We start from the raw sequence: 18,505 nt of genomic DNA on the forward strand, positions 1-18,505 counted from the left end.
TTATTTGAATTACTTTTTCTCAAAAGACTCATATCAGTGAGAAACTCACAGGAAAGACAAAAGACAAAATCTCAACATGTTGGAAAATCAGTATATGAATTTTTTCTTTTTCTTTTTTTTTTTTTTAAGGGGCTGAAAAATGTCTGTGTTGTCGCCACAGAGCCCTGGGGTCCATCTGACATTATCCGGATATAGACCTCCACCAATAGTTTCCGATGAGGCTTTGCACTCAATTTGGGGATTTTTCTTTTCATATGCATGAGCACACAGACAGCACATTCTGTCTCTCTCTCTCTCTCTCTCTCTGATAGTTTGAAACTGTAAAACTGTATAAACAGTATGTCATTTTTCTCATGGATTCACATGGATTTGTGTGTGTGTGTGTGTGTGTGTGTGTGTGAGAGAGAGAGAGGGAGAGGGAGAGAGAGAGAGAGAGAGCATGTCCTGTTTGTGTGCTGATGCATATAAAAAAAAAAATCCCAAAATTGAGTGCAAAGCGTCATGGGAAACTTTGGGCGGAGGTCTATATCTAGATTGTTCTCTGCAGGATAATGTCAGCTGGACCCCAGGGCTCTGTGGCGACAACACAGCCAAACCCTCATCTTCTCCACCAAACATCTGCCCCTCCCCCCCGAGAGCCTCCCCACCCCGGCAGACTGCAGCGACTTCACCGGGCGCCTGCGTTCGTGGAAGAACGTGGGAGAGAGGGCGACAGGAGCGCGGCGGGCGCGGCGGCCGCTCGTTTGATGGCGCTCAAGTCAAGAGCGGAGAGGAAGATTTGAGAGGAACGGAGGCTGCAGACGTTGGAACGACTCAGTGTTTCTGCCTCAGGGACTCCAGGCCTTTATTACATTAACTCGCAGCCTGTTTCTTTCTGCTCCGCTCCCTTCTCTGTTCTCCCCGCTCAGATCTCTGCCTCTCCACTTGTCGGCCAGGAAAATTGAAATAGGCAAGAAAAAAAGACCTCAGCCAGTTTGACGTCACGTACGAGAATTTAATCCAGCACATGCAGAATTAGTATTCACCCTGCAGCAGCGGCAGCAGGTCTTGATGATGCTTTCTGCAGACACCTGAAAAACCCACGCAGCCGTCACTCCTCTGCTTTGACGGATGCTGGTGGAAATGAGATGAGCGGGCAGCCAGCAGAACCAGAACAGCAAAAAACAGGCGACAAAAGGGGAAAAAAATGGCCACTTTATAGCCTTGGTTGACAGACAGACAGGCAGACAGACCCGGACTTTTGATTAAAAATGCCGCCTGTGTGATTTTGGTTTCTTAGATGCATTATATCAGGTGCTAATGTTAATGATAGGCCACACTGATGGTACGTTTCGCTTTATCTGCGCAAAAGAAACTGGTTGTGGGCCAACGGAGAGTGAACCACCCCTGATTGTATCTGTTTAAATTGGCTTAACCTCCGTAAGTCACCTGCACAAAAGAGCGCAGCGGCGTCACCGCGGGGGCCACACTAACCTTTCCCATCAACCCCAGCGTGTCCCTCTTGCTTTGCCAGACCATAATTGACAGTTTGATTAGGTCTCCTGCAGCCCGAGGCGCTAGCTTTAGGCCAAGGGGCCCCTAATGCACTAATGCCCTGTTTACATTTGCACAGGTGCTCCTTCACGTCCCCCCCTTTTCAATCAAACGGCCAACGGGGCGGCGAGAGACCCGGGCAGATCTGGCCGTGTGCTCGACTCACGATTCCTCGCAGGGGAGAACGTGCAACAGAAGTCGAGCAAAAGCCCCAAGAGAGGCGGAGGAGGCGGAGGCAAGCAGAAAGCGAGGTTTTTGTCCGAGCAGATTGTCGTTGATAATGTCCATGGCTTGAATCTGGATCAATTAGAGGTTGGCAGATGTGCAGAATCATGGTTAACCCCCAGGGGGCTTAAAGAACACAATCCAATTTGGCCCGACAAACGTAATGCCATTAGTCCGGATAAAAACAAGCGAGTCGGTGGGGGAGGAGCCTCTTAAAAACCAAGGCAGTGGGACGCGACGGGACAGTTGGTGGGAGACGACGCCGGTCGGGAAGCAGAACGATCAAACTTCCGCAGAGTTCTCCTCGAGTTCTAAAATCATCTCGCTGGATTCTTAAATTACAAAAAAGACAAAACAAAACAAAACAAAAAAAAAAACCTGAGGGAACCAAAGAATCCATCTGGTTGGTTGATCCCGTCGCCATGAGGCTCTTCAACAGGAACCTCCGGCTGCAGGACGTCACCCTCATGTACTTCACGGCTCTGGCCACGGTCATGGTTATCCTGGTGGCCTCCTACCAGGCGCCGGGAGGAGGTGGGCAACCCATGGAGGTGTTGCCCCTGCATCCTGGCGCCCCCTCCAGCCGCCCTCGGCCGCCGCTGCCCATGCCCTTCCGCGTGCCGCTGGACCCCCGCGGCGAAGTCCAGCTGGCCTGGAACGTGAGCTACGCCCAGCAGGAGATCTACATGGAGCTGAGGGTGAAGGACGTCCAGCAGGGGCTGGTCCTGGGCATGTCCGACCGCGGCCAGCTCACCGACACCGACCTGGTGGTGCTGTGGAACACCGGCACACAGTACTACTTTGGGGTGAGTTTCGGTAAATTTTGCACATTTTAGATCTTGACACTTGATGCTTGAATTGATTATCTAAGTTAGATACATTTTTTCAGAAAATATTGCACATTTTTGTCCTTTTGAACAAAGAGAGCTGCCAAGAAATTGTGTTAGTCTTAAGAGTGGAAATACTCCAGGATGGATGTATCACGATACTTGAGTATAATATTGAATCACAGCTGGAATATCACAGTATTTTAGTTTAAATTTGTTTAAATTTATATTTGGCAAGCAAACAAGAAACCAGACTCACTCTGGCACTTTCCTCTACAATGATCCGTCGTGTTATCAGAGAAAAGGTTCTTCCACCTGCAATTCTCACTCTTCATCCTGCCACCAGACTCACTAATCCACACGGATAATGTTTCCTTCCCACGTCCTCAGCGTTCGCTACCGGGCAGCCGGGTCTCATCGGATTCATTTTTCAGTTTTTTCTCTCAGTCGAAAGCTGCCGCACTGTTTTCTCAAACGATCTTATCAGCTCGGATAATTTAAAATCCCTGGAGATGCTCTAATAGTCGGAGTTCATCTGGGGAATCTCTGGCAGATATCAGCTTCTCAAAATTGAATCCACATGCTGATTTTAATGTGTGTGAAATGCCTTTTCTATCATTGTGACTCATGAAAGCCTTTTGGGTACAATAATGCAACAGAAGACCAACGAGCCGACTGTAAGTGGGTGATTACGCAGCAAAGGTAATTTCCCAAAGTGAACGGCATCAGGAAACGTGACGCATTAAAATAAAACCATGTTGTATATTGAACTTAATCCTTTGTAATTAAACCCAGATTATTAACAGCAAAGGCTTTGGCGCACAGTCTTAATTATTCTGCTGATGAAGGACTAGAAATTAAATCATTAATATTCTCTTCAAAATAAGCAGCTCGATATTTATTTATGAAAAAATTAAATACGTATTTTTCTATTTTATTCAGGAACAGATTGGTAGTTCAGGTTTTGAAACAAAAAAACTTCTGAAAGATTTCTGAAGATATGGAGTTTTAAATGATCTTTTAACTTTAAACTAAAAAAAAACAAAACAACTTTTGAGTGTCTTTTTCCACCGTCTTCTCTGTGTAAATTGTATTTTTTTTTATCATTTGCAAATTTGATTTTATTATGGTTGATTTCATTATGTGTGTGTATATATATGCATATATACACACGTATATTTAATATAGCTATATATATATAATATATGACTTTCAGCAAAAAAAAATAAAAAGAAGACCAATTTAGCACAGAATGAAAAAAAAATACACCAGTACATTTATTTCGAGCTTCTGAGTCAATAAGAGCAAAAAAGAAAACCATGTTGCTGACACTCGCTGATCGGTACGTCTGAAGTGGGAACCTTGAGATGAAAACAGTCCTGCACATCTTCTTATATAAAGTTCAATAAACTCCAAGACGCCTCTACAGAAGTTAAAAAAAATTATAAATAAATAAAATTCAAGTGGACTCTTTTTCCATGGACATGCGTGCAACACAAGACACACACGGCGCTGCTGCTCTGCCCACGACACCTCTTATTTATACATCCGGCGTGAGCGTATGTGTGTGTGCATGCGCGCGCGTGCGTGCGTGTTGCTGAACGCGTCGGCCTGCAGTTTTGTGGCGTTTGCGCTTTGTGAGGAACAGTTATGTAAGAGCGACAGGGAGCGAGGCAGAAATAAAGGGGGAGATGTTAGGTGCTATTCTGGACGCAGCTCAGTGTGAGAAACACACAAAAAAAACAACAAAAAATTAAAAATGAACAAATGAATAAAAAAAAAAAGAAAAGCACAGAGCAAAACACGACTCGATCAGCCGCAGATTCACCTGTTGGCACCGCGGCTGCCAGATTGTAATCCAGGCGGGATTGTGCTAAAATTAACCAGAGGTTTTTATCTCTTTAACGATTTGTTTCATCCTCTTTTTAATACGTTTTTTTTTTCTGCCTGTTTGTTGTAATGAATACCACGTGACCCCGACTGTAGCAGCCCATAGAAGTCACGTTTCATCCTCAAGTCTGGTTTCATCCTCGCCTGGATTTGACCAGAACCTCGTACTCCAGAAGAGACGAGAATTTAAAAAAAAATCAGTTCAGTCACTTCCAACCACTTCCAGCACTTTTTCATGCACCTTCACCGGGTCCTGACTCGGCTCATCAAGCAGTCTTCTTATAGAAAACCTCCACTAATTACCTTTTTCAAAGGAGGTCGGATGTCAGTTGATTTTTTAAAGCTAAAATCTGAACGTCTCTGTGCTGTGTGTATGTGTGTGTATGTGTGTGTGTGTGTTTCTTCTCGCCAGGACGCCTGGAGCGACAGCCAAGGCCACGTCTCCCTGGACCCCCAGCAGGACTACGAGCTGCTGGAAGCCCAGCAGAGGGCCGACGGGTTCCACCTGCTCTTCAGACGGCCCTTCAGCACCTGCGACCCCAGAGATTACCTCATCGAGGTTCGGCCAATCTCGGCTCGCCGTGCCGAATCTCCTGTCGAGACTCTTCTGCTCTGCCAGTCGCCGCCTGCCACGGAACGACAGCGTGTCTTTGACTCTGGCAGAGCTGGAGAGAGATAACACACGTCTGACAAATTTAGAGTCGGTTTGCTCCTGATGAAAGTTCAGGGCAGAGCTGCTGCTGCTGCTGCCGCTGCTGCTGCTGCCGCTGCTGCTGCTGCTGCCACTGCTGCTGCTGCTGCCACTGCAGCTGCTGCCGCTGCTGCTGCTGCCGCTGCCGCTGCTGCTGCTGCTGCTTTATCTCCAGGCCGGAGCCAAAGATCAGCTGGTCGGACTGTGAGCAGGCGGGCAGAAGAGCCTCCATCCTGGTTTCAGGCGAACCCATTAATCCGTCCTCGGGGTGGGAGGGAGGGGGGCGGGGTATGATGGTTGGGTAAGGGAGTGGGGAGTGGGGGGGCTTCTTGAGGATGAGGATTCTGGTTTCCATGGAGTCGTGCGTCACTATGACAACACAATGAGGCGCTGTGATTCGCCGCGGCAAACAGACAATAGTAGTAATAATAATAATAATGACGATAATTAATAATAACTGACGACTCATCCTCCTCCACCATCTCCTCCTCTATTCTCTCCCCCCTTTTTACTTTTCCTCCACCTTCTCCTCCTCTTCCACCACCTCCTCTTCCACTTCCTCCTTTTCCTTCTCCTCCTCCTCTTACTCCTCCACCCCTGCCCTCCTCTTATTTTTCCTCCCTCTCCTCCTCCAACATCTAATCCTCACCCCCTTCACCTCTTCTTGCACCTCCTCCATCTCCTCATCCTCCTCCACCTCCTTCTCCCCTTCCTTCCTTTCTCCTCCTCCTCCTCCTCCACCTCCACCCCCTCCTCCCGCCTTCCAGGAGGGAACCGTCCACGTCATCTACGGCTTCCTGACGCAGCCGCTGCCCTTGCTGCAGTACCTCAACCTGTCCAGCATCCAGACTGGGGTGCAGCGGGTGCTGATGCTCCGCCCCGACACGGCCCCACCCACTCTGCCGGCCGACGCCCAGTCGCTGGAGGTGCGGGCACCGGACGTGGTCATCCCGGGCCAGGAGACCACCTACTGGTGCTTCATCAAGCAGCTGCCGGAGAACATGCCCAAGAACCACATCGTCATGGTAGCCGTGGTCCCACCAGTATCCTCCTGCTTGTAACTCAATACTAATATAAATTTACTTAATATGCAGGAGGCCAATAACAATCTGACAATATTTCATGGATGCAACTTTTGCAGCTATTATTAGAAATTGTGATCGTAAAGACATTTTAGTGACAATTATTTATATTATTTTTTAGCTTTTTGAATCTGAGCTTTCTTTAGCTTGAAAAATCTGAGACCCCCACAAAAAATGGGGGTCTCAGGGTCCAAACCCCCAAGAACCCCTTGTATTTCACACACTGATCCCAACACCTTCTCCGCCACCTGGTGGACGTCAAGGTCGGCGTGTCCATGACGGAAGCTGTTTCTCTCTCTCTCTCTCAGTACGAGTCGGTGATCACCCGCGGCAATGAGGCCATCGTGCACCACATCGAGGTGTTCGAGTGCTCGCCGGACGTCCGCAGCGTCCCCGGCTACAGCGGCTCCTGCGACGACAAGATGAAGCCCGACAAGCTCGACTCCTGCCGCCACGTGCTCGCCGCCTGGGCCATGGGCGCCGAGGTACGACTGGACACCCCCTTATCGGCCAGTCAGATTAATGTGTTGTTGATTTTTTTTTTGCCAAATCCAAACAATTTTATTTCACCGTTTTGTAAAGTCAGTAAAAAGTTATTCGGAAGCAGACTTGGGCGAACGTCCAGTCGGTTGCGTTTAAAAGCGGGCCAGTGAAATTTCATTGCTTGGCGAGGCTTCCTATTGGACGCTGGATGATGTGCCACCACGCGCGGTGGAAAGGTCGTGGGAGGGATGGAGGGAGGGAGCGTACAGAGCGAAGCATCATCACTCAGGAATTTGGCGGCGGCGGCGGCGGGAGGTAGCGAGTCGCTCGCTCGTGTATTAATCCGGGATTAAATCAACCCAACTTCTTACGTAACCTGGCCAACGTCCAGCTGGCTGAGCAGACAGATAGGACGGGACGGGACGGGACGGGACGGGACGGCCGCCGCCTCCTCTGGCCCGCTGCTCTCTGATTGGATTAGCCACCATCCAAACAGAAACAGCCGATTATGGCCGGCGAGCGCTTGAGGCCCGATGCTGCTGCTGCTGTCGTCGCCCACTGATGTTGCGGTTTGGCAGTGGGAGGCGACGATCTGCAGGTGAAACAATTTTTTAATTTAACAAGCAGCTGCGTCACAAAGACCTCCGATGATTAAAGGCTCTCTCACGTCCCCCACTTCATTCTGGACGTCAGTGGAGCAGCATTCCATGATTAATCATTCACAAACAACTACAACAAAAAAAAAAAAACTGCCTACATGTCATACATACATACAGATTTAGCCCTCTGTTTGCAGCCTCCTGCTAAAAACTGAGGCTTCGTGGGACCTAAACACATGTGTTTGAAAATTGATACAAGAACAAGACGGTCTAAGAGGGTGGAGCCAAGAGAAGGCTTTTGGTATGGTCCCCAACAACAATGAGGGGGTTCTGTGCTCCCTTTGTGACATCAGTGTGTGTGTATGTTTGCAGGCCTTTTACTATCCTCCTGATGCAGGGCTGCCTATTGGTGGACCAGGTTCCTCCAGGTTCCTTCGTCTGGAGGTCCACTACCATAACCCTCTTCTCATTTCTGGTAGACACACACACACACACACACACACACACACACACCATTTCAAACTCGCTGACTGTACACACTCATACTTTTCCAAGTTTTCTTTTTCTTCCAAATATCTTCATTGAGTATTTCCGGGCTTCTTTCCTCAAGTTTTATCGTTGAGAGAATCACATTTAAAATCCCATGAATATGAATGAGCAGTGAAGCCATAAGGCTGCTCTCTGCCTCCTCAGTGTGCACGATTACACTCTTACAGACGCCCACGTTACGCTAAAATTCCCATCGCCAACATTGTTTACTAGTGATGTGTGTCAGTGAAAATCCGCAGAAGTGGGGGAAAAAAATCCATTGTGTGATTCGTCTGTTTGCTCTGCAGTGCGTGCAGAAAACATTCAGTCCTGGAAATTTAGCACCCAGTGCTCAGGGCACCCAGGCAGAATTTTATAGATTAAATTCAATTCATATATATATATATACATATATAAAAGGTGGTAGGCAGGTGCTGGTCTGTAGTAAGTGCTCCACGGCTCCCCCCTCAGGCCGCCGCGACTCGTCAGGGATTCGACTTCATTTCACCAGCAGCCTGAGGCGCTACGACGCCGGCATCATGGAGCTGGGCCTGGTCTACACGCCGGTCATGGCTGTCCCGCCCCAGCAGCGCAGCTTCTTCCTGAGCGGATACTGCACCTCCAAGTGCACCCGCACTGTGTGTAACAGCACGCAAACACAAAACACAAAAAATCCATGAATCGTGTGCTGGTGAGTGGCTTTGTTCAGCGTTTTGACCTCCGACCCCGTCCTGTATCTCCCAGGCTCTGCCACTAGGGGGCATCTGGATCTTTGCCTCGCAGCTGCACACGCACCTGGCGGGCCGCGGCGTGAGGACCGTGCTGGTGCGGGAGGGCAGGGAGCAGGAGGTGGTGCAGGAGGACAAGCACTTCAGCGCGCACTACCAGGTCCGTCCTGCCGGGGGCGCCGCGAGAGGTCGTTGCTGTTGCTTTTGTTGTTGTCGAGAGCCAAGGGAGGAAGAGGGAGGAGTCTTGAACAAACTTGGGTGCTGATTGGATGGAGATGATCACTTTTACATACAACATAGACCAACACGGACCACGAACACGCCACCGTGCTTCCCCTATGATTCACTGCACCGTCACAGCACCCCCCCCACCAACTCCCTGTTGTTCCTACACCAGAGCTCCCGTTAATAATTAACATTCCGTCCTTGTGTCTCTCTTCCCCGCACGCAGACAATCCGTGTCCTAAGAAAGATGGTGAACGTTTTGCCCGTAAGTACCAACCATAGTCGCTCCAGCGCCCCCTACCTGCAGATCCCAACCCCCTGGCCCCCACCTCCCACCCAGCCAGAGCTCAGCTTCCTTTGCTCCAGAAGTCTCCTTGTTCTACTGCTACTGCTGTGCATCTAAAGTGTCTGATTAGTCTGCTGCTGCTGCTCCAAAAATTTTTTTTTAAATGAAATAAAAAAACTGAACAGCCGAGCTTCTCTCCTCCCTGCAGGGCGACGTCCTCATCACAAAGTGCACCTTCAACACTGAGGACCGCACCAAGCCCACGGTGGTGAGTAGCCAATGCCTCCTGTATTCACAGGGTGGTGCAGAACTTTACAAAACCTCCAGGTGGCTTCCAGCGGAAGTCCAGGGTTACAAGAAGACAACAGCGCTCCCATTGATAAATATGGACTTTTAACTTTGTTGCTTTTTGGGGGATTGTTTTTGTTTTTTGTTTGTTATTTGTTGTTATCAATAATGCTGCTAAACTCACAAATTTGATCCATTTCCTCTTGTGTTGTTGTTTAATCTGTGTTTTTTAGAAAAGCCACCTGTGGACTTGAGTCAAAAATTAGCACGTACGCTAAAAACACAAAAGCAAAGCATCCGATCCATCCACAGCAACAGCGTTAATGTGTTTGCTCCTCAGGGGGGCTTCGGCATCATGGACGAGATGTGCGTCAACTACGTGCACTACTACCCTCGGACCCAGCTGGAGCTCTGCAAGACCCACGTGGACACGGACTACCTGCAGAAGTTCTTCACCGCCATGGACAGGTGTGAAAGCGCCTTCACACACACACACACACACACACACACACACACACACACACACACACACACACACACACACACACACACACACGCCTTCCTCCTCCGCAGCCGTCACGTGACACCACACCTCCCCTCCTCCCCAGGTTCCATGGTAACGAGCGGTGTGTGTGCGGCCCGGTGGACGTGACGCAGCAGTTCTCTCAGGTTCAGTGGGACGACTTCGCCGTGGAGGTGCTGGACTCGCTCTACAACACGGCACCCGTCTACATGCACTGCAACCAGTCCACGGCGCGCCTCTTCAGCGTGAGGCGTGACACACACACACACACACACACACACACACACACACACACTCAGCCAACCTCTGCGTCAAGAGCAGCCTCCTTTCTGCCTAGTAGCAACACAAAGCCACACGTGTGCCACTTAAAACCAGCCAGAAGCAGTTACAACCAGTCAGAACTAGTCATAACCAGTTAAAACCGGTTACAATCAGCCAGTACCAGTAGTTAGAAACACTAAGAACAATTCAGAACCAGTCACAACCAACTAGAACCAGTGACAACCAGTCAGAACTAGTCAGCACAAGTTGAAACTGGTGGGAACCAGTTAGAACCAGCCAGAATCAGGTAGAACCAGTTAGAACCACTTAAAACCAACCAGAAGCAGTTAGAACCAGTCAGAACTAGTCATAACCAGTTAAAACCAGTTAGAATCAGCCAGTACCAGTAGTTAGAAACACTAAGAACAATTTAGAACCAGTCAGAACTAGTCAAAACCAGTCACAACCAGCGAGAACTAGTTACAACCAGTCAGAACTAGTCAGCACCAGTTGAAACTAGTCGGAACCAGTTAGAACCAGCCAGAATCAGGTAGGACCAGTTTGAACCGGTTGTGACTTCCTGTCCTCCTGCAGGGCGACTGGACGAAGCAGCCTGTGCCGATAGTGACCTCCGTCCTGGACAAGCCGCGCTACCCCTGTGAGGGCGCGGCCAGTCCCACAGGCCGCCCCCTCACGCCCCGAGTCTGATCCAGGAGGGGGCGCTGCAGAGGACGACCATCGCAGAACAACTGGGAGGTCTGGTTGGTTTTTAGAGGAGGGGATTGGACAATTATTTTGAAAAACAGTTTCTTTCTTATCTTAAATATATATTCATAATATTATCTTTTCAATGTGACTTCTTGCTACTTTTATTTCATTACTCATGATGTAAATAATTGCCACTGCATTGTGGAATATTATCGATGGCCAGTGTAATAAACTCAAGTCAGTCCCAGCGAAAACAAACGCAAGTCATGGTTGTAATAATTTATCTAATAAGTTAATACAGGTTTATTAATGCGCAGTACAAATTATACACTTTTTTTATTTTGTCCTTTTGAACCCGTTGGATCGACTCAAAGACATTGACTGGATAGGACTGTTGACTGTTGACAGTTTCCAAACAGGAGTGAAGACAGCAAGTAAGAGGTTGTTGGGGATTTTTTGCACACAGATTTTTATTTTCAGCACATTGAGAAGGAGCCGATTCAGCTTCCTCCACACTTTGCGTTTTCTTCACATCAAAACTTTTACAATTTTAACACCAGGAAAAAAAAGAACTTGCTGCACAGAATCAGCACAGAACCTGAATGCTTGAGCCCCGACTCGTCTGCTGCGGCCTCATCGGCCTGATGGGTCTGTAGATGTAGCAAAACACCGGAGCCCTTCTTCCCCTCTGTGAGCTATACGATGTCGACTTTGATTGATGGGGAAATCAGACGGAGAGCTCCTCAGCTGCCTGAACTGAGTTATGGAATCATTAAAAAAACAAACAGAACAAAAAAAAACAGAAAAAAAACAAAACCGACCTGAGCGGCTGCAGTTTATAACGGAGGGACGAGTTACTTTGTGGAGCAGCTGCTCTCTGATGACCGGCTTTTGGTCTTCAACAGTGTTTTGGTGTTGTGACGGGTTCCGAGTGGCCTCTGGCTGTTTTTTGTTTTTTTTATTTTCCCACCACCGCAATTCAGTCAAATTCATAAGCAGACAGACGGTCGGACAACATGCTGCAAAAGATGCGAGTAAAACACTTTGGGAGCAAGTTTGATTTTTGAAAGAATTTTTAATTCAGGTTTCATCAGCTTCTCATTCACTTTGCTGATATTCTGAGTGCTAACAAAATACTTTGAGATGACTAAAAGTACAATATCGTACACTAAACGTTTTAAAAGGCTCTCCGTAAAATCAATCTGTATGACGAGTAGTTTTTATTTTTTTTTATTTATTAATTGTTGTATGTTTCTTTATTTTTTTATATTAAGAACTCCTGACGGATTAGTGCAAACGCTTAACAATATGTTCATTCTAGCCTAAAAACATGACGTTTGGGCAGATTAAAGCACCGATTAAAGATTTTGAAACGAGTCTTTAAAGTTCAGCTGGTAAAAATGAAAAAACAAAAGAAAACTGTTTGATTCCGTAAATGTGATGAAAGACTATTTATTGGGGATGCATGATAACACAGCGGCAGTATGGACGGACACGTTGAGACTAAATAGCGTATTAAATACAGTGGATCAAAAAATGAATGTCTGTGTACTAAATGCAACGTAACAAAACTGAGTTTGAAACGGATTCAGACATCAGCCAATTCAATCCTGTAGTTGGCCATCGTGCATCCCGACCTGCGACGGAATATTGTCTCTCTGTTTTCACGCAATTGCAAAATGTAAACAATAGAGATGTTTAAATTAAGTCCCAACTTGTGTGTTTTTCGTTTTTTCTTTTTCTCTATTGAACTCGATCTTACTCGTAGACGCCCTTGACGCGCTTGTTCTCGGGGTCGAACGGGGATCGGATGTGGGCCTTGGCCTTGTACGTCACGCCCATCCTCTCCAGGGTGAACTCGCCGCTCTTGATGAAGTCGTTGTTCACCTGGTTAGAGAGACAAACGGAGGAAAAGGAAGAAGTTACTCTCAGGGTTGCAGTCCGGAGGGCAGAAGTGTCGTGAACGTCCTCGTCAGCACCGCCGAGAACGCCGAGTTTGCCTGCCAGCCAGTACCTGCGGCTCCCAGCGTGAGGCGCCATTATTAACGTTGTTTCTCTTTCTTTTTCTTTTCCGCCCAAACTGAAAATGCTTTCGCAGGCTCTTTTCATCTTAGAGGCACAAAGACTTGAGAAATAATGCCAGAAGGAGGAAGAAATGGAACCAGCCGTTTCATCACAGCTATTTCTGCAAGACCACGATCGGAAAACTGTGACAAGCAATCAGTCAATCTGCTTTGTTCAGCAGTGTGTGTGTGTGTCCGTGTTAGTGTGCAGATTGGGATCTAAAGTCTCCAACAAATCACAGAAGGATTGTTCCAATTTTTCAGGATTTTTTTTTTTTTTTTCCTGCCCGGCAACCAAAACAAGCTTTAGCAACTCTGGAAGCTGTTCCGCTTCCTCTTGCTCTTATTTTTATTGTTACTTTTTTTTTTTCGTATACTTACTACTGAAGCTCACTTTCAGACAAATGCACAAGTAAAAAGGTGGCATCTTGCCAGATATTCACCTTTCATGTAAACTCCTAAAGCTGGAAAATGCAAGGATGGGGGGTTGGGTGGGTGTGCGACTCACCACTCCTCCGTCAGGGTTGCGGATGTAGCCGTAGCCGATGGTTTTGTCGATGAAGAAGCCGTAGTCCGAGCGCCGCAGGTGGCCCACGGGAACGCCGTTGCGGAAAACGGCCTCCAGTCCGAACATGGGGACTTTGCTGGAGAGAGACAAGAGAGTTTTAATGCTAATGCTAATGCTAACACTGAGACAACCTCGTCTGTTCAAAGCCGTTCTGGAGTTCGCAGCACGTTTCGTCTAATGTGTTCTTGTGTCCAAACACGTGCGCTCACTAATCACCGCTGTCGGCCCCTGAAGAGGAAATGCCGACTCGGCGAAAAAAGCTAATTTGCATAATGAGGGAGACGGTTTCCTGGCGGCTAATTACTGCTGCTGCTTGTGTGCACTGACAATAATTAAACACAAGTAGCAACAAAAAATTTAACCAGCCGAGATTGAGATTGAGATCCCACACATCTTGAGAGTGGTTACGTGGCACATGAACATTTCACCACTAGATGGCGTAGTGTTGCGCTGCGTGTACGCCAAAACAAACCGGCTCCCTGCGCGTCCTCAGCTGCCGCCACTTACAGTTACAGCTAGCGAGGCTTTAAGGCTAGTTTTTGGTTTGGGTTTAAGAAACAGGAAGTAAGACAAGAAGACACAAAGTCATTTGGGTTCACAGTCTGGAGTCACACGCAAGTTTCAATCGAAATAATCAAAAATAATCAAAATTTATGCCGGATTTTATCCATCCACTCGGCCAATCAGATTGATTTTAGCCGAAGCAATAGCAGGAAGTGGAGGAAGAGAGGAAGCGTCAGCGTTCCAACTCACTCGTCGATGGTGAAGCAAACGATGCGCCTCCTAAGCCCCTCCTTCTTCTGCTCCTCCAGCCTATTGCGGCCCTGGAACGGGATGGTGCTCTTCATTTTGCAGGTGAAGGCTAGCCCCGCCTCCAAAGGCGTGTCGTCCGGGCGAAGGTCGGCGTGCCAGTGTCTGTAGCCTGAAGAAGAAGAAGAAGAAGACGAAGAAGAAGAAGAAGAGTGAAACAGTGACACCCTGAGGTCGGATTCATTTTTTGCGTTCCCGCTGAGACGCCGTGGTCACCTTTCTCGATGCTGAGCGAGTCGATGGCTCTGTAGCCCGAGTTGATGATGCCGTGCTTGGCGCCGGCTGCCATGACCGCCTGGTAGACGGGCAGGCAGGCATCTTTGGGGATGTGCAGCTCCCAGCCCAGCTCGCCCACAAAGGACAGGCGCATGGCTCGCACCTGGCGGGGGAGGAGAGAGGAGGAGGAGGGAGGCACGGGAGGCGGGATTAGACCGAGTGGCGACAGATGCTGGGATCAAGTGTGATGAGGAAGAGCAGTGATGATGAGGAAGAGCAGACTTTTACTATCTTTTCATCCTGGATTCCAACACAGCGCCATTGCATGGTTTTAATGAATCATTCAATCATGAATCATCAGCATATTTAAGCCCCCTTTAACAGCCACCTGCTATAAAAAAAATGCTTGAACATTGAAAGAAAGTGATGAATGAATGATGAAAAGGGGGGACAAAAAACAAGGCAGCTTCTGAGGGCGGAGCCGACACCTGTCTGTGGGTGTGTCCGTGACCTTTGACCTGAACGCAGCCTCGCTGCAAACGCAAGCAAATAACAGAGACGACGACGACGACCAAAAAGCAACACCGTAGAAAAATGAGGAAAGTGATGCAAAATGTTTCATTTCTTGTGTTGCAAGCACACAAAAAAAAAAAATTTTCCCATCCGCCTGCAAGGATCATCACATTTCATCCCCTCCCTCTCACATATCTTCAGAGATGAGATGGATTGTTGTTTTTTTTCATTTCCGGATTCATTTGACACATTCGCTAACGGAGCGACTGTCAAAATATCACTGGTGATACTTTGCATGCTGATCACACTTTGCAATGATGGCGGCGAGGAGGAGGAGGAGGAGGAGGAGGTGGGGGGAATTCGGTTGGGGGAAGGGGGGGGGGGGAAGGAAGCCGGCGAGAAAGACGGGAAGACGGAGAAAAACTCAGCCAACAGGCCATCTGTCCAGGCAGGCGGGGAGCACTGCAGGACCCATATGTACAGAGGCAGACGCCAGGGACAGGGACACACACACACACACACACACACACACACACACACAGTTGACAAAAACACATTTTAAAAAGATAACTCATGTGACTGGGCACAGAGAGGGTTGGGGGGTGGTGGGGCTGGTGGGGGGGGGGGGGGGGGGGCAGTGTTCCTCCAGCCGCCATTAAAACGTCAACCAGACCGAACCAACGAGCAGAACCAGCAAACCAGCCGGAACACATCAGCTGCGACACGGCGAACACGAAGGGGCGGCTGAATTCACGCTAGAGCGACCAGGACGTGTGTGTGTGTGTGTGTGTGTGTGTGTGTGTGTGCACGTGTGTGTGTGTGTGTGAGGACATATGTGTCGCGGCATGTGCCGGTGCGACACGCTCCGTCTGATCCGAGGCCAGGAAGCGTGTCAAGGTCACGCTGCGAGGACACCAATGATCCACTTCCTGTCGAGCTGCAGGCGGACGGACGGACGTGCACGCACGCACACACGCACACGTGACCGATTCCGACCGACCGAGCCCCACAGTTGGACGACTGAAATGAAGTTTCAGCCGTGACGTTTTTTTGTTGCTGTGCCATCTTGGCCTGCAAACTCTTCTTCTTCTACTGCTACATTTATTCTCGGTTTTGCTTTCATTTTTCCTGCACAGACTCACACACACAAACAAATGAGTTTTGTTTTTTTTCCCCCACCTGATGTCCCACCGCGCTGACGACCTTGTGGCTGGAGAAGGGAAAAGCTGCGTTGCTCAGGTCGGCGTCCAGCACCTCCTGGAGCACCAGCCGGCTGCACACACAGAAAACACGACAGGATGACTTCACCAGCGCAGCGTGGACGTGCTGCAGCCATGAAACGTGCGAGAGGTGATGTGAAAACCAAAAAAACAAAACAAAACAAAACAAAACAAAACAGGGAGCCTGTCGGAGCGGAAGTGATGCAGAGAAACGGACGAGATGTTTGTTTCCTTTTTCATCAGGTGAGGAGAAAATTGTGTAGAAGTGGCGGGGGGGAAAAAAGACAAATCTCTTGTTTCTGCCACACACACACACACACACACACACAAATCAATATTACATAAAGATGAGTCAACAGAAAAGAAAAAAACAACAGGTCCAAGTTTAGCTCACTGGCTGACTGCATGTGTGTGTGTGTGTGTACAGAGTACATGTTTGTGTATCCGTGTAGGCGCGATCAATGTTGCCCTAGTTGGATGTAGAGTTGTGTGTGTGCATCTGTGTGTATGTGTGCACGCGTGTGTGTGGCCGAAATCAATAAATGTGCATTCATGATGCGCTGTGATGTTTGTGTGTGTTCCCGTGTGTGTCCCAACCACCAATTTGTCTCCGAATCGAAAGAGGGAAAAAAAAAGAAGCACACTCGCACGTGTGCACACGCACACACACACGCACACACACCCACGACTGTCTTACAAGACACCAAATAATTCAATTTATTATTAATAAGCTGCATAATCACACAGCAAATGCCGCCGCCGCCGCCGCCACACTGCGAGTCCCCCCCCCCGAACTCCCAGCGAGGCGTCACCTCCGCCGCAGGAAAACCATGACAAACACATTTCCATAAACACTGTAATTTTCTCCCTCCTCCGGCTCTAAACGGATCAATTTGCTTCGTATGGGAACCAAATAAAAAGAAGGAGAAAAAAAATTAAAAAAAAGAAGCAGCTGAAACGTCGCAGGGTTGATTTTCTGCAACGACGAGGGAGGAGAGTCGAGATCATTACAAGCGCCGAGCAGAAGGACGCAAGGCAAGTGCCAATTCTGTTTGTATACCGCACGCATATACACACACAGACACACACACACACACACACACACACACATTCTGCCAGTGTGCAAAACAAAGTGGTTGCCACAATGCCGAGGATTATCCGCCAATCAGGCAGACGGGTCCATTTGTGACGTACAACTGGAAACTCCAAATCGAGGCAACGCCTCGGCCCAGGGAGCTCTGCCTCTTTCCTCCGGGAAGCACACCGGCTGCTCCGCTCGGAACGCCGACGGGAGCTTTTCAAGTCGGATCGTCTAGTTTTTACAGACGGAATGTCGGAAATTTCATGCTAGGTCAGAAACGTATCCCATCCGATCACACAGGGATTCGATGCCGCTGCAGCAACAGTGGTTGGACTGGTGGGCTAAGATCTTCTAGCTACAGTTAGCAGTCACGCAATTTGCCATGGCCGCTATCGTTAGCTCAAATGCGTAGCATTAAAAGCGTTTACGATGAGATGAAAACGCGCCAGTCTGGCAGATTTCATTCAATTAGCAGTAGGTCTTGTGTTCTTGTTGAACTACACTGTGATACTGAGGCCAGAGTGACACCTACTGGCCGGGAGGTGAAAATGCTGCCTGACTTGTACAATGCGGAGCTTAGTCTAACAGTATATCCAGGTAAACCAGCTGCTGCGACTGCAGGTGTGTTTTTGGTTATAAGGGCTGAGACTACTTCCTGGACTCATTCCACATCTTTTTATTCACTCCCGCACCACTCCTCCGTCTACCCCTCTCTCTCTCTCTCCCTCCTTCCTCCCTCCTCCCTAACAGAGAAGCGTTTCCACTGGGGATTCATCTTGACAGAAGTGCAGGTGACGGGATGTGATGTGGAAATCTAAATTCTAATGTCCCGCTGAGCCTTCAGGGAGCAGAAAAAGAAGAAGAAGTAGAGGAGGAAGAAGAAGAAGAGCAAGAAGGAGAAGAAGAAGAAGAAGAAGAAGAAGAAGAAGAAGAAGAAGAAGAGCTCTCTGAAGACAGCCGCACACTTATTAAAAGAACTGTAAGAGCCGAGCAGAACAGAACCTGATTAGACTGCAAACACTGATACCAGCTCTGTGATGAAGGAGGAAATAATTTCCAGTCGGTTCTCATTTCCTTTTTTCTTTTTTTTTTTAATCTCTCGCAGCGGGAAACGTTGGTGTTTGACTGCTTTTTAAAACGGCACTGCTAAAAGTTTC

At 48.4% G+C, this 18,505-nt stretch overlaps 2 protein-coding genes across 2 annotated transcripts in view; one reads left to right on the top strand and one right to left on the bottom strand.

Annotated features, from left to right (window-relative positions):
- Nucleotides 1–1,990: 1,990 nt before the first annotated feature.
- dbh (dopamine beta-hydroxylase (dopamine beta-monooxygenase)) lies at nucleotides 1,991–11,694 on the top strand. The gene is made up of 12 exons (XM_076013927.1): nucleotides 1,991–2,564; nucleotides 4,888–5,034; nucleotides 5,934–6,191; nucleotides 6,557–6,733; nucleotides 7,703–7,805; nucleotides 8,330–8,496; nucleotides 8,603–8,746; nucleotides 9,038–9,076; nucleotides 9,306–9,365; nucleotides 9,726–9,853; nucleotides 9,994–10,153; nucleotides 10,764–11,694. Exons 1-12 carry the CDS (start codon nucleotides 2,181–2,183, stop codon nucleotides 10,875–10,877), a joined length of 1,881 nt encoding a protein of 626 aa, XP_075870042.1. The 5' UTR covers nucleotides 1,991–2,180; the 3' UTR covers nucleotides 10,878–11,694.
- A 238-nt stretch (nucleotides 11,695–11,932) lies between these two features.
- sardh (sarcosine dehydrogenase) overlaps nucleotides 11,933–18,505 on the bottom strand; it is a 22,613-nt gene continuing 16,040 nt past the window's right edge. The window contains exons 17-21 of the mRNA XM_076013925.1: nucleotides 16,227–16,320; nucleotides 14,535–14,697; nucleotides 14,262–14,430; nucleotides 13,449–13,584; nucleotides 11,933–12,764 (exon numbers count right to left, since the gene is read on the bottom strand). Of these exons, the coding sequence (XP_075870040.1) occupies nucleotides 12,636–12,764; nucleotides 13,449–13,584; nucleotides 14,262–14,430; nucleotides 14,535–14,697; nucleotides 16,227–16,320 (691 nt within the window). The 3' untranslated portion in view covers nucleotides 11,933–12,635. The remainder of the gene's footprint in view (nucleotides 12,765–13,448; nucleotides 13,585–14,261; nucleotides 14,431–14,534; nucleotides 14,698–16,226; nucleotides 16,321–18,505) is intronic.

This window comes from Nelusetta ayraudi, unplaced genomic scaffold (assembly GCF_046127955.1).
Source record: "Nelusetta ayraudi isolate G7.1 ecotype Tasmania unplaced genomic scaffold, CSIRO-AGI_Nayr_v1 ptg000162l, whole genome shotgun sequence".
NCBI lineage: Eukaryota > Metazoa > Chordata > Actinopteri > Tetraodontiformes > Monacanthidae > Nelusetta > Nelusetta ayraudi.

Excerpts from the sequence above, each read along its gene's own strand:
- dbh (XM_076013927.1), top strand. The coding sequence starts at position 2,181 with ATGAGGCTCTTCAACAGGAACCTCCGGCTGCAGGACGTCACCCTCATG. Across the intron at positions 6,192-6,556 it reads CCAAGAACCACATCGTCATG|TACGAGTCGGTGATCACCCG; the intron begins GTAGCCGTGGTC and ends TCTCTCTCTCAG. Across the intron at positions 8,497-8,602 it reads CCTCCAAGTGCACCCGCACT|GCTCTGCCACTAGGGGGCAT; the intron begins GTGTGTAACAGC and ends TGTATCTCCCAG.